The 15,460-nt window shown below is 42.9% G+C and overlaps 1 protein-coding gene across 2 annotated transcripts; it reads left to right on the top strand.

Moving 5' to 3' along the window:
- Positions 1-348: 348 nt before the first annotated feature.
- Positions 349-10,252, top strand: ADIPOQ (adiponectin, C1Q and collagen domain containing). Of its 2 annotated transcripts, none has more exons than XM_032338110.1 (3): positions 349-456; positions 6,594-6,815; positions 7,951-10,252. In XM_032338110.1, the coding sequence occupies exons 2-3, from the start codon at positions 6,602-6,604 to the stop codon at positions 8,469-8,471; spliced, it is 735 nt and encodes a 244-aa protein (XP_032194001.1). In that variant the 5' UTR covers positions 349-456; positions 6,594-6,601; the 3' UTR covers positions 8,472-10,252. The 2 variants fall into 2 exon arrangements, with proteins under 2 accessions (XP_032194001.1, XP_032194010.1); XM_032338119.1 differs by lacking the exon at positions 349-456 and adding an exon at positions 1,263-1,353.
- The last annotated feature ends 5,208 nt before the right edge of the window (positions 10,253-15,460 follow it).

Here is a 15,460-nt window from a genome sequence, read left to right as displayed (position 1 = left end):
CATCAGTATTCCTGACTTATGACAGCAGATCTGTGAGGGAAAGGGGGGTCTCCTGCACCACTGGACAATTCATTTCACAGGAGGAACCTTCTCCCTCAGATGCAGAAATGGCTTGTTTTCCTTTTTCTGGGCTTCACCCTTGCCCCATCTTCTCTTGCTGTTGTAGGATGCAAACCTAAAAGCCAAGGGAATGCGGATGCTGTGACTGAGGACCCACTTGGCTTCCCAAGCCCAAGGGGGGTTGCAGCGGGTTCTCCAGAGTGGAGACCTGAAGCGGTTGCCAGGGACAGGGTGCCTTCCCACTGGCCTCTGGCTCTCACAGGGTTAGGGCTGGCCAATAGGAAGGGACAAGTGTGGGGTGGGGATGGCCTGTCCCCCTGTGTATCAGGCTGCTGAGGCTGGATCATCTCATTTCCATCCTGACTGCACTTTGTGGGTCTGATTCTACACTTGAGGGTAAGAACAAGTTGATTACAGTCCCATGCTGGGGGGTGGGAGTGGCTGTCTTGCAATGGAGCCTCTGGCTGGGGTTTACACAGGTTCTCTTGTCATAGCTGGTACAGATGGGTACAGGCAAAACTCTGGCCAGAGCAGCCCTGGTGGATGTAGAGAGACCTCAGGCTTCTTCCTTGATTCTTCCACAGCTCAAAGAGAAAAGGAGCTGTTCCTCTGATCAAAATGCCTGGGGCATCTTGAATTTTGCCCAACTTACGCAGAGAAAAGGTTGGGATCGATGAGGAGGGAAAGATGGCTGAATAGAGTTCAATTAAGTAAGAAGAGAAGGAAATAATTCACTTCTAGCTTGACCAGGTAGGCAAAGAAAGAAGCATAGGGAAAGGCAGCTGGGGGACAGCCTGAGCTCTAACCTCAGGCTGAGTCTGGAACCCAGCTCCACCACTGGATTCCTCTCAGCAAATATTGATCGAGCAGATTCGATAAGGCTAGACACTGGGTGGAGTTAGTGAGATACAAAGATCTGAAGGAATCTGTAAATACAGGGATATCTGCACTGATGTGAGGATATGTCACAGGATGATTGAGATATTCAAATGAGATCAAGTTAGCTTGGGATATACTGAAAACTTATAAAAATCTTATTTTTAGACAACATTTTCTGTCAGAAACCAGTGGGTCTGCTCTGTCTTGCTCACCCCGGTGAACGCTGAGCCTGAGGCATCCGGTTGTTTTCAGTGTAGAGGCAGAGGTCAGAGTGGGAAGGATTTTAGAGATCAGCCCAGCACTCCTGTGTCAGTGGGTGTGGTTCCCCATTCTAGAGAGGTTCTGGTTTTCAGATCAAGCTTCATAGGGGATGCAGCCACCTCACTCCTGGTGACTCCCCCCATTAGCGGAAAGGTGAGCTCCTCCGGAGAAAGTGTGGAAGCCTGGGAGCCCTTTGTGCTGGTAGAATGTGCCCCAAGGAGCACGAGGGAGGGGTCAGCTTTGTTCCTGAAGCAGAGAAAGCACAAACAGTTCAACTGGTAGTCCTTGCTGCCTCCCTCCCTTAGTTCCTGAGGAGCTATAAAGAGAGACGCAGGACTTGCTCCTTGTCTTTCTGAGGTGGGTGTGGGGACAAACTTTCCACCAACTCTTTGTCAAAACAGGAAATTAATGGCCCCACTTGGCTGAGGTCAGGAGGTCGAAGCTTTGGAGAGTAGAATTTTCAATAAGAATTTTTTCACACGAAGAGAGACTGATCCTAAAAAATGCATTGGAGGGATGTTCTGTTTTACTAGTTCCTTGAGATTTGAAGCATGTACGTGCGCGCGTGCGCGCGTGTGTGTGTGTGTGTGTGTGTGTGTGTGTGTGTGTTGGGCATGGGGATGCTGACAGCTTTCTTAGGGTTGGGTGAAGGTTTTCAGATAATCATCCTGAAAGCCAGACAGAATTGAGTTGATTCCTGATTCTGTCATTCATCATTAGGTTGAACCATGTGAAACTGCCAATATTCTACCATTTTTAACCTTTAAAAATGGCAGTTTCATAGAACCCATACAAGAGTTGCACGATCTGTTTCTTTCTTTCTTTCTTTTTTTTCTTCCCTTCCCAGCCCACTCAACATTTCTAAGAGTCGCATGATCTTAAACCAGCACTTTGTTCTCTTCAAGTCTCGGATTCTTCTCTATAGTGGAAGCAAGAGCAGGACTATGGGGGACATTTATGAAATAAGCATTTGAAGGTACCTTATGCAATTTCTACTCCAACATTCCCTTGCCAGTTTCAGTGTTCTCACATCCCTCATCTTGTGCGATCACATTTAACAGGTTAGGAAGTGGAGTATGAGGCTTTTTAGAGGCCATGTAACGTGATGGGAAGCTCACCGGGTTGGAAGTCAGAACAGGAATGGCTCAGGGGTCATGTCCTTAATCTCTCTCTTTCCCCATCTCTAATGTTGGGATTATAGTCCTTGCTTCATGGAGTTCTTATAAAGATTAAAATAAGTAATAGATGAAATAAATAATGGGTAAAATCTCCCAGTGTGGGAGCTGGCCTCCACGAGGATCTAATAAACACATCTTCTTCCTTCTCCTTTACCTTCCATTTGTAAAGGCAGGACAGGGTTGAGATAATTTCGGGGTCCATTCTGGCTCTTAGGGACTTAGTGATCTGTGCTTTAGTGCCCTTTCCTGCTGGAAGCATTGGCACCAGATTTAGTGGCCTTTCCCCCACCTAATGCTCTGTTTCTTGCCAGTCCCAAAGGAGACCCCATCTTGCATTTCGCAAGATTCTGCTGTTGTTTCTGAAATTCCAGCAGGTCAAAGTGAAATTTCTTATATATTTTAACACATGAAAATGAGAGATCATAATACAGTCCTTTAGGATTCAGAGGACATCGTGGGCTTCCCCTCATATGATTTTTAAAAATGAACAAATCCATGCCTATACCCGGTGTATCATGAAAGACAGTTCAGTACAAAGAACTTGGGCTTTGGATTTTAAATTGTGCCTCTGCATGCTTTTCCTTGTTCTAGTTGGGTGGAAGTTACTAACCGGCTCTGGTCCTGGGATTCCTCTTGTGGGAGCTGGGTCCCACCTGCTGGAGTAGTAGGGGTGCAATGAGATGAAAGGCAGGTGGATATAGAGTGGGGATCTGTCACAGGTGGTCCCTAAATATTCGCTCATTTCCCTTCTCTTCACTCACATGTGTGACTTTTACTCATTTGATTCTCTCAATAAGATCGTGAAATGGGTGAGCTGAGGGTTAATATTAATAATCACATTTGCAGGCAAAGGGCAGGAGATCTGGGAGATGAGGTGGAGACACGTAAGTCACCTAGCGTGTTCGTGGCAGAGCCTAGACTAGAAGCCAGGGCACCTGCTTCATGATCTGGAGGGCTTCTCCAGCTACTTTCTCTTATGGCCTCCATCCCATGGAGTGGAACATGAAAAGACAGATATGTGATCCTGATGCTTTTTCCCCCCTCCTCTGAACTATGCCTTAAAGAGCCCATTTTTGGACTTTGGAAGACCAGAATTTGATTTCCAGCTCTTTTACATTAAAAAGCTCTAGGACTGGGCGCCTAAGCGGAGGCGCAGAGCAGATGATTAAGCATCTGCTCTCAGCTCAGGCCATGATCCCGGAGTTCTGGGATCAGTCGGGCTCCACCCAAAACTAGGTTAGAAGACAGTTTTCTTCCGCAATCAGAATCTGTTCTCAGCATCAGAAACGTCTGAGGATTGTGCGCCCATCTTCCCCTCACCCCTCTGCTCAGTACCTCCACCCCATGCCGCTGTCTGGGAACCCAGACTCGTTGTCCCTGTCAGTGGAGAAATCCATCCATCATACCAAAGTTCTGAGGACAGAATGCCTTCCCTTGGCCTGGGAGAAAGGAATCTCGACTTTCAAAAGAGGAGGAGGAACCACAGAACTCCAGAGACTTTTTGACTTCTCACTTCCCCCAACAGTTTGGAGAAAGCTCCCAATCTCCTTCTATTTTGGGGTCCCTCTGTAGCTGTCCCCACCAGTTCTTATGTTCTGGACTCTCTTCCTATCTCCCTGTGGAAAAGAGCATAGGCTCATAGATTCTGCCCTCTCCTCATTTGGGGAGAAAGCGAGCATACCTCTCAGAGGTCTTCTTGGGACTTGGAATGCTAACCCTCGGAAACAGGAGCAACGTGACAAATAGTGAGAAACTTTGAATGCATATAAAGTCTTAAAAGCCTCAGAACAAGTATTTTTCCTAAATATGAAAGGGGCTTGGCTGGTTTCTCCTTCTTGGTTTTTTTTTGTTTTTTTTTTTTTAAGATTTTATTTATTAATTTGACAGAGAGAAATCACAAGTAGATGGAGAGACAGCCAGAGAGAGAGAGAGAAGCAGGCTCTCCGCTCAGCAGAGAGCCCGATGCGGGACTCGATCCCAGGACTCTGAGATCATGACCTGAGCCGAAGGCAGCGGCTTAACCCACTGAGCCACCCAGGCGCCCCTCTCCTTCTTGGTTTCTAATCTAACTCACCTCTTTCTTATTTCGGAACAAGCCAGGCCTAAGACTGTGTCTCATTTCCCCCACCTGTTGACGTCACCCGCCTGAACCCTTGAAATCCAGTAGAGGGCGACAAAGGTACATGTAGATGGTAAGAGGCACCTCGGCCAGAAAGTCACCACCACCAACAGGCAGTGCCTGTTGCTCTGTGTCCTGTCTCTCTGCCCCTTCTTCTATCAGTCTATCTCATTCTCAATTCTCACTTTACTTACAAGATCCTGTTAAAACTTGGTATTTCCTAAAGGATGCAGAAGTGCAATGGAAGGGAGAGATTAACTAAAGGTGTCTTTAAACAGCTAGAGAAATCATTTGAGTATTTTAGAGCACAGTTTCCACCAAAACAAAATATTGAAGATGAATTAAAGAGTGAAACTTAAAATATATCAAACAAAATAGAATATTTGCCAAGACCTAGAAGGGCTAGGAACTGTTTAAAACTTAGAAGCAAAGAAAAATATCAACAGAGTTGACTAGAAAAACTAAAACTTCTGTCACTTAAAAATCAGGGTAAACTGGGGCGCCTGTAGGGCTCAGTGGGTTAAGTGTCTGCCTTCGGCTCAGGTCATGATCCCAGGGTCCGTGGATCGAGCCCTGTGTGGCAGGGTCCCTGCTCAGTGGGGCATTTGCTTCTGCCTCTCCCTCTATCCCTCTCCCCATCTTCCTGCTCTCTGCTCTCCCTCTCTCTACCTATCTCATAAATAAATAAAACATTTTTTAAAAAGTTAGGGTAAACAAAAGAATAATCTACAGAATAATCACCAGAGAAAATAGTCATGGCATAGATAATAAAATGTCCGCATAAAGAGCTCACACAAATTGATTCAAAAGTACATTGTGTATCTAATAAATTAAGTGACAAAACCACTAATGGATGTATCATGAAGAAATTAAGTTAGGAAATAGGCCTTTAGTAAAGTGTACAACTCACTGTTGATCAACGTAGCAAGGTGTCATTTCTTTTGTTCACTAAACTAACAACAGCAAAAATTTTGCTGGAGGGAGTAGCTAATAGGGTCCTTACACACTTACAAACACACTTCTAGTAACAAACTAGTAACAGTATAACACTGTAACTAACAGATTAGTAACAAACTAGACCTAGTAACAGTGTAATAAACTACAGTTTGGAAATACACATCCAGAACTTAAAAATGTTCATACATTTGGCCCAGTAATTTTACTTCTGGGAATAGTCATAATGGAATATAATTTGGGGATAAGCTATATGACTAAGGATATTAATTATGGATTTTAAAATAGTACTTTAAAGTGGAACTAAGCTAAAAGTTCAACAAAATAGAGATGGTTAAGTATATTTTGACAGTCCACTTGATGAATTAGCACACACACATTTAAAATGATGATTATGAGAACTAGAAAGTGACAAAGCAAAAATAGGGGAATAAAATTTCTATGCAAAGTGTGTTTTTCATTTTGTTTAAAAATAAACAGAGAAAGTCTTGGGACTGGGTATCCTTTTGTTTTCTGTAGTTTCCAAAGTATTTATGTTACTAATGTTATTGAATACATGTGTGTGTATGTGTGTGTATTCTACATCTATATATATATGACAGATGAACATATATGAATAAATGAGTGGATGAATGAGTGAATGAATGGTGAGTTGGTTTTGTCCCATTGAGAGGGCACTATAGAGCCCAGGTGATGGGACATAGAGGCGGGATTCTAGACACCATGCACATCTTGGGGGTAAAATTGCCAATCAGAGGCTTTCCTGCATCCCTCACAGAGAAGCTGTAACCTGAAGCCAAACCCAATTCTAGAGGCTTTGTGTAACTCTGAAAAACAAACACACTGATGAAAAATAGTGAGTCTTTGGAGTAAAAAAGTACATGTGAACTGTGTTTAACTTAGAATGAGCTTCATGAGATTAAGGAGATTACACACAAAGAATAATGCTAAATATTGCAAATTGGAAGGTGGAAAGAGATCAAGGTGGGTGGAAATAGACAAGTCTTCTAGAAGAGGTGAGCGTTGAGAGAGCAGGTCTCAGAAGTGGATGCTGCTGAGGTGGCCCAGGTCCTGTGTAGGTACAGACAGACTGAGCTGTGTGGGGCTGCTTGCATGGCTGACTAAGTGTATCTGGGTTCCAGGGGTCAGGATGCTGTTGCCACGAGCTGTTCTACTGCTTCTGGTCCTGCCTACACATGGCCAGAACTCCGTGACAGAAGGGCCTGGAGTCCTGCTTCCCCCACCCAAGGGGGCCTGCACAGGCTGGGTGGCAGGTATCCCAGGGCATCCTGGCCACAATGGGACCCCAGGCCGTGATGGCAGAGATGGCACTCCTGGTGAAAAGGGTGAGAAAGGAGATCCAGGTAAGAAAAAGGTTTTTGGGGGCACCTGGGTGGCTCAGTGGGTTAAAGTCTCTGCCTTCAGCTCAGGTCATGATCCCAGGGTCCTGGGATTGAGCCCCGCATCGGGCTCTCTGCTCAGCGGGGAGCCTGCTTCTCCCTCTCTCGCTCTGCCTGCCTCTCTGCCTACTTGTAATCTCTGCCTGTCAAATAAAATAAATAAAATCTTAAAAAAAAAAAAAAAAAAAAGAACAAGGTTTTTGGCTTCCTCCATCGTAGACTTCTCCTGGGTAGAGGAGGGCTTCTGGAACTATACAAAGACATTAGCTGTTGACAAAGGCCTAGACACAGGAAGGAAGCTTTTTTTTTTTTTTTCTGTGACCCATAAGCAGCCTGAAGTGAATTTTGTGTTGGCCTTCTGGTCGTGAGGATAGGTCGTACCTGTAAAACCAGTACCTTTGGTTCTGTTCTATCCACATCACTTTGCCTGTACCCTTTCCCACCCCGCCTCATCCATCATTCTTCCCGGTCCCTTCACATTCGTATTTCCCGTCATTTCCACTTAATTCCCATTCCACCCAGTGATGGTCATACTCAACACATCCTCATGGCTCACAGTCCTGCTCCTGGGGAACTCTTGGTGTAGTGAAGAAGATACGTCTAAAGCACAAGGCTGTTAAGGATCACTACAAGAATGTCTCTTCCAAATATGCCTAACTGAATGTGGGCAAGTGTCCAAGGTATGGAACAGAGAGAAAATGCTCTCAGAGAAGGTCTGGATTAACAATGAAGACTTTAAGAAGAGGAGGGCTTGAGTCAGGCCTTGAAGAATGGATAGACAGAAAAAAAGGAGGGAGGGCATCCCGGACAGAGGGGACCGAAGAGCAAGAGTATGGTTGAAAAGGGTTATAAAGGGTTGGCAGGATGGAGGGTCCGATGGAGACTTATAAGATATAAGGTTGGAGATGAATTTATGGAAGCCTGCTGGGGGTTGTAGAAGGAGAAGGTATAACTCACCTCTTTGGGAGCTCCCTTTGGTTCCTTGCTCTGAAAGTCAGGCAGGTTGTGGGTAAGGACCATAGTGGCAGTGTTTTAGGTTAGAACTAACCAAGGCAGGAGTTCTGTTCCTTATGGTCACTGAGGTTTTCTCATTTTCTAGGTCTCATTGGTCCTAAGGGTGACACTGGTGAAACCGGAGTAACCGGGGTTGAAGGTCCCCGAGGCTTTCCAGGAACTCCAGGCAGGAAAGGAGAACCTGGAGAAAGTGCCTATGTACACCGGTCAGCATTCAGTGTGGGACTGGAGAGCCGGGTCACTGTCCCCAATGTTCCCATTCGCTTTACCAAAATCTTCTACAATCTGCAAAACCACTATGACGGCACCACTGGCAAATTCCACTGCAACATTCCTGGGCTCTACTACTTCTCCTACCACATCACAGTCTACTTGAAGGATGTCAAAGTTAGCCTCTACAAGAAGGACAAGGCGATGCTCTTCACCTATGACCAGTACCAGGAGAATAATGTGGACCAGGCCTCTGGCTCTGTGCTCCTCCATCTGGAAGTGGGAGACCAAGTCTGGCTCCAGGTGTATGGGGATGGGAACTCTTATGGGGTCTATGCAGATAATGTCCATGACTCTACCTTTACAGGCTTCCTTCTCTACCATGACACCAACTGATCACAACTAACTTAGAGACTCCAACAGCCCAAATAACCCCAAAGTGAAAGTACAGCCCATAGATTTTGATGAAGTTAAGAGACTAATTTTGTTATCTAGTTGGAGGGCTCTGAACATTATTTGTTCATTTATTGATGCATTCATCAAGTACCTTTTCAAAAAAAATCATATACTATGTTTCCTGTCCTGAAGAAGATGTTGTCCCTGGCCTCAAAGGTCTGTTATGTAGTAGTAATGAAAGTTTAATAACATTTCTTGGGGTGCTTCACATGTATGGTGAGGTAGCAAACTACCAGAAAGTATTTGACAGTGCTATTCTGTGTCCACTAGTTTTCCTCATGTTCATGCCAATCCTGGGGGATTCACAGGGAAGATATTATTCACCTCATTTTACACTTGGGTCCTCAGCCTGAGAGAGTTAAGTGAATGCCTAAACTCACACAGATATTAAGTGGCAGAATTTGAAGGCAAACCCAGGTCTGTAGACCTTCTCCACTAAACCCTGCCCCTTTTTAGGAGTACATGGCCTCTTGGGAGTGTTGGTACGGGGTCTATCACCCAGCTCAACTGAAGGCCTCTGAGAGGTCTTCATGAAGAGTTAAGCTTTTCCCCAGTAGAGCTGTCTCAGAGGTGATTCTGTGACTAGGTCCATCCCAGCTGGACCACTAATTACTGTGTACTTCTGCTTCTCTGTGTCTTTCTTCATGTTCTTCTCTCCAGCTCAGAAATCTACCTCCATGTCCTCATGCTCAAATCCTCCCTGTTCCTCAAAACCACCTAATCAGGAAGCTTCTCTGTTATGATAGCTCTTTCCTGCAAACCTTCCCCACACGCTGTGCCTCTCTACATATTACAGTGGATGAGAGTGCTGGGTATGAAAGACAGCCTTATACCAGGCCAGGGACAACTGCCTAGAAAGGACTGTGTTTCCTTCACACATGAATCCCTTGGCAGATCCTTGATAAATGCCTCATGAAGAACAATCTCTTGAATCTCATCTCTAGCCAGAATTAACTCCAGTCAGTTTCTTCATTTAACTAATCCTTATCTACAAACACATTTTTCATTTTAGAACTCCCTGAATATAAGCACCTAATCCTGGTTCCACTGGATAGTTGGAATCTTTTCCACTGAGGTTTGGGATGACTGTGCTTTCCAGAATGCTTAAAGAATTTTCCCTGAAGGAGGTAGCTTGAGCCTGCAGTGCAAAACCCACAAAGGAATTTGGAAACCCTTCTTTCCTTGAGTACACAACAGGGCCTGGAAATACCTGGGCCTTCTGGATCTGTTCTTGTGCTTTAAGAACTAAAAAGAAGAAGAAGAAAAGAAAAGAACTATCTGAGGTGATGGATATGTGAGCTAGCTTGATTGTGGTGAATATTTCACCATGTTTATCTACAGCAAGCCATCACATTGTACACCTGAATATATACAATTTTTAGTTGTCACATATTTGTAAAAAAACCCAAACAAACCCCAAACAAACAGAAGTGTAGGTGGCTGATGGTGGTAAATATCCTCCCAGGAGACAATAGCTTGAGTAACACTTTTCAAAGTTTTTAGCAAAAGCAGAGTTAATATCATTCTGTATAAACAGAAATGGGAAACTTTTTCCTTTTGCTCTCAGTTTGAATTCTGAATGACTCTCTTTTGTATGTGTCTTGCTCATCATTAAGTAGTTGTTATTTCTACATACCAAGCTTTATCTTTTACAACATTTGCGCATCATCATTTTCTACAAGTAAAGATACTGTTTAGCATTAAAAGTAGAAGCACTTAAATCACATGCCTTTTGTTTTCATTTTTGGGGAAAGACATGGGGTTTAGAGAGGATCGAAGGAGTAAATTGCATATTAGAACTCTGTTATGAATGGGGCACCTGGGTGGCTCAGTGGGTTAAGCTTCTGCCTTCGGCTCAGGTCATGATCTCAGGGTCCTGGGATCGAGTCCCATATCAGGCTCTCTGCTCAGCAGGGAGCCTGCTTCCCCCCCTTTTCTCTCTCTGCCTCTCTGCCTACTTGTGATTTCTCTCTCTGTCAAATGAATAAATAAAATCTTAAAAAAAAAAAAAGAACTCTGTTATTAATGACAGAAAACCCAGCCCCACTTGAGAGGGGGAAAAAAATAGAATTCCCTTGCATGATGGAAGCTACCAGAGCAGCTATTCCCTCATTAGTTAAGTCTTGAACCAGAGGCTTAAAGGATATCAAAGACCCTTTTCTCTCCTTCCTTCCAGTCTGCCTTCAGCTGTGTAGGCTGACCACTTGGGCTCCACACCGTATACCGCTAGGCTTCTTGTCATGATATCAAGTGGACGGGCACCTTGCCAGCTCTGGTATCCTCCCATCACATCCTCTTTTCTGGTGGTTCCCATGGAACTCCTTTTTCCAGAAGTCTCAGCAAATATATCCTTGCATCTCATTGGCTCTCGATAGGTTGTATGCCCATCTCTGACCAATCACTTTGGTCAGAAGGACAGACTGTACTTACTGACTTGAGATGATTATGGCTCAAGCTGGAGAAAGGGCATTTTCTCTAATACAAAACTGGACACAGTAACCAGAAGTGGGAGAGTGGATGATGAATGCGAAAACACCTGTCCACCATCAACTCTTACTGTTCTGTGTGAATTTTCTTAGGTTTCTCAGAGATATTGCTGGAAGATTACTACTGGTTTTCTCTAAAATTTCAACAAGTAGCTGATGTCTGGGCATATTCGCAGTCCTACATCTGGGTAGGGTTGCCTCTTCACAGCTCTGAACATGGAGTCACTCACTTTAAGCTCTCTGGAGCAGGGCCAATTCTTTGTGGAAACAGAGAGAGCCAATCTGCGTAGCCCCTCTTGAGAGGAATTGTGGTCAAGATTTTAGGATTAATGGTCCCATGATATCATCATGGTCCCATCACATCTTCAAATATAATTATGCATTTTTAAATTTTTCTTCAGTTCTGCCAGCTTTTGCTTCCTGTATTTTGGAGCCCTTTAATTAAGTACATACTCATTTAATAACTATGCCTTCTCAGCAAATTTATTCTTTTATCATTATATAATGTCTCTCTTTTTCTCCAGTAATTTGCCCTATTCTGAAGTCTACTTTGTTTGAAAGTAATATAGGCACTCTAGTTTTCTTTTGATTACTGTTCGCATGGTTTATCTTTTCCTATCATGTTGCTTTAACTCTTTCTATACCGTTGACTCTTGAGAAATGTGGGATTTCAGGGCACCAACCCTCCATATAGTAAAAAATCTGTGCATAACTTTTGACTTTCCAAAAACTTGTCTACTGTTGACCAAAAGCCTTAACAACAACATAGTTGACTAACATGTACTTTGTTTATTATATGTGTTATATGCTATTTTATTCTCTTCCCTAACTTCTTATTATTTGACTATTATGAAATAGTTATCTTAATTTATTTATTGAATTTTTTGCTATGTCTTGGTATTGTTTAGTAGTTGCTCTAAGAATTACAATGTATATGTCTAACTTTTCACAGTATATTTAGAATTAATATTTTACCACTTCAAGTAAGGGTAATACAAGCATTATAATCAAATAGGGTTCTGTGTCGTGATCCCTCTATGTTGTGGTCAGTGTATATATTCCATTGAAATATTATAATGTTAGGGACACCTGGGTGGCTCAGTGGGTTAAAGCCTCTGCCTTCGGCTCCGGTCATGATCCCAGGGTCCTGGGATCAAGCCCCGCATCGGGCTCTCTGCTCAGCAAGGAGCCTGCTTCCTCCTATCTCTCTGCCTGCTTCTCTGCCTACTCTGTCAAATAAATAAATAAAATCTCTCTAAAAAAAAAAAGAAATATTACAGTGTTATAATTTTTGCATTCAATGTATTTTAAAGAATTTAAGAGGATCCCAATACTCTATTTATCTAGATATTCATTATTTCTTTTGTTCTTTCTTCCCTCATCCCAAAGAACTTTCTTATCCATTTCTTTTAGAACAAGTCTGTAAGTGATAAATTCTCTTAGTTTTCCCTCATCTGAGAATATCTTTATTCTGCCTACATTCTTTAAGGATGTTTTTGTTGGCTATAGAATTTCGAGTTGACAGTTCTTTCCTTCTAGCACTTCTTCTTCTTCTTCTTTTTTTTTTTTTTAAGAGTTTATTTATTTATCTGACAGACAGAGATCATGAGTAGGCAGAGAGGCAGGCAGAGAGAGAGAGAGAGACAGAGAGGAGGAAGTAGGCTCCCCACTGAGCAGAGAGCCCGATGAGGGGCTTGATCCCAGGTCTCTGGGATCATGACCTGAGCTGAAGGCAGAGGCTTTAACCCACAGAGCCACCCAGGCACCCTTCCTTATAGAACTTCTTATGTTGAAGTAATCTCTACACCCAACGTGGGGCTTGAACCTCGAGATCAAGAGTCGCACGCTCTACCAACTGAGCCAGCCAGGCGTCCTTCCAGTACTTTTAATGATAATTTATTTATTAATTTTTCTTCTAGCACTTTAAAGGTATTCTCTCATTGTCTTCAGGGCTTCTGATAAGAAGTAGTCATGGTTTCCCTTATGTGTAATGTGTCATCATTTGTTTCCATGTGCTTTTTTTTTCTTTTCCTTTTAATTTATTTTTTTATTTTCAGCATAACAGTGTTCATTATTTTTGCACCATACCCAGTGCTCCATGCAATCCGTGCCCTCTATAATACCCACTAGCTGGTACCCCGACCTCCCACCCCCCGCCCCTTCAAAACCCTCAGATTGTTTTTCAGAGTCCATAGTTTCTCATGGTAAGACATTTTCTTTACCTTTGGTTTTTCCAGTTTAATTATGATATATCTGGGTATTTTTTTTTTAACTTAACCTAATAGGATTCACTGAGTTTCTTGAAATTAAATAGATACATTTCACCAAATATGGAATTTTTCTGTCATTATTTCATCAAATACATATTCTGACTCAATCTCTCTCTTTTTCTGAGGTTTCAATATGAATGTTAGATCGACAAGCACCTAAGGTTACATTAATTTTTTTCAATCTTTTTCTTTCTGTTCTTTTTATTGTATAATTTCTCTCTCTCTTTTATTTATTTGACAGACAGAGAAATAGAGAAATAGCAAGCATGCAGAGGGAGAGGTAGAGGGAGAAGCAGGGTCCCCACCAAACAGGGAACCGGATGCAAGGCTCGATCCCAGGACCCTGGGATTATGACCTGAGCTGAAGACAGAGTTGTAACCAACTGAGCCACCCAGGTGCCCCTGTATAATTTCTCTTCACCTATCTTCAGGTTTTCTTTTCTTTCTTTTTTTTAAAAAAGGATTTTATTTATTTATTTGACAGACAGAGATCACAAGTAGGCAGAGAGGGAGGCAGAGAGAAAGGGGGAAAAGCAGGCTCCCCGCTGAGCAGAGAGCCCGATGTGGGGCTCAATCCCAGGACCCTGAGATCATGACCTGAGCTGAAGGCAGCAGCTTAATCCACTGAGCCACCCAGTTGCCTTATCTTCAGGTTTTCTTTCCTCTTTCATCTCCATTCTGCTATTGACCACATCTGGTAGAACAGTGAATTTCAGATATTGTATCTCCTAGTTTAAAATTTTCCATTTAGCTAAAAAAATTGCTTTTGTTTCTCTGCTAAGAACTTTGTCCTCTTATTTTTCTCAAGAATGTTCATCTTTACCTCATGGTTATATTGGGTGTTATCAAGTCTGTGTCTGGTAATTCCAGTTGGGGCCATCTGTTGATTACCTTTTCTCCTGAGTACTGGTCAGACTTTTCTTATTCTTTGTGCATTCAGTAATTTTGAATTCTACCCAGAACATCTTGAATACTACGTTAGGAGATTCTGGATTCTGTTAAAAATCCTCTAAAGAATATTGAATTCTTGTGTTAGTGGGCAACCAGTTGGCTTAGATCCAGGCTGCAAGTTGTACCTCACCTTTTGGGAGTGGGGATTCTGATGTCAGTTCAGTTTTCAAACATTTGCTATGGTATTTGGGTCTATCTGTCATATACACAGCTCTGAGTTTTGCTTAGGACAAACTCTTGAACTCTTGAAGCCTTTGCTGCACTTCTTTGGGTCTGCCATGCATGTGTACAATTGGGATATTTTAGATATTTGTTTTTTGCATTTTGTCTAGAAATTTTGGTTGCAATCAGTGCAAAAGATAGACTATTGTTGGCTCATTGCAACTTACCTGGCACTGGACAGCTTGTGTCCTGTGATACTCCTGAAGAAGGAAAAGGAGAAGGAGATTACAGGAACCCCAAGAAGGTACAGAATTTACCCTGAAGTTGATAGAGTTCAAAAAAAAATAAGTCCAATCTTGAGATAGACCCTTGTTAAAGAGAGAACATGGAGGGTACCAAAAACTCCTTGACCAAGGGACGCTGGGCCAAGCAAGATTTTGATTGTAATCCCAACCTCTGACTTTTACTGAGTGGTAGATGATGATGCATTCCAAGCTGTGCAGAGACTAAAGAAGTTAGCCTGACCCCACCAGCAGGGACCAAAGCAGAAATATTTACCTCCAAATTCAGAAATCTTATTCTATATACAGCGTTTTACTTAGGGATGTTTGGAAATATCCAGGTTTTTAAGAATGTTTAGAAAGAACTAGATTTTTTCCTTTTATCTTTTAGTTTTTACTCAGGTGTTTTTACAGTGAGTAAACATGATTTCAAATAAAATTTACTATGTAAAAACCACATTTTCTCAAAAGGAAGTGAAGCAAGATCTCTTCACTTTCTCATTTATGTGTGCTTCACAATGTCAGTGTAAGTGGAATTCCTGGGCCAAGATTATTAATGTGCAGCTCAGTTTGTGGTTAAGATTAGGGCTGTGACAAGTTAAAGGTCAGTGTGTGGTAGGGGCTGGGTGTCATGGACGCTGAAGCCATTTTTCCGTGCAAGGTGGGCCTCCCCCGGGTCTTCACTTCAAGCAGTGAAGGTAGTCCATTCTGTGGTCCGTTCTGATCCCTTTCTCCTAGAGGCCATTGAATGGAAGAGGGCAGGTGCTTACTCTAAGCCA

Source organism: Mustela erminea, chromosome 1 (assembly GCF_009829155.1).
Source record: "Mustela erminea isolate mMusErm1 chromosome 1, mMusErm1.Pri, whole genome shotgun sequence".
NCBI lineage: Eukaryota > Metazoa > Chordata > Mammalia > Carnivora > Mustelidae > Mustela > Mustela erminea.
This window is presented reverse-complemented; position numbering and strand designations above follow the sequence as displayed.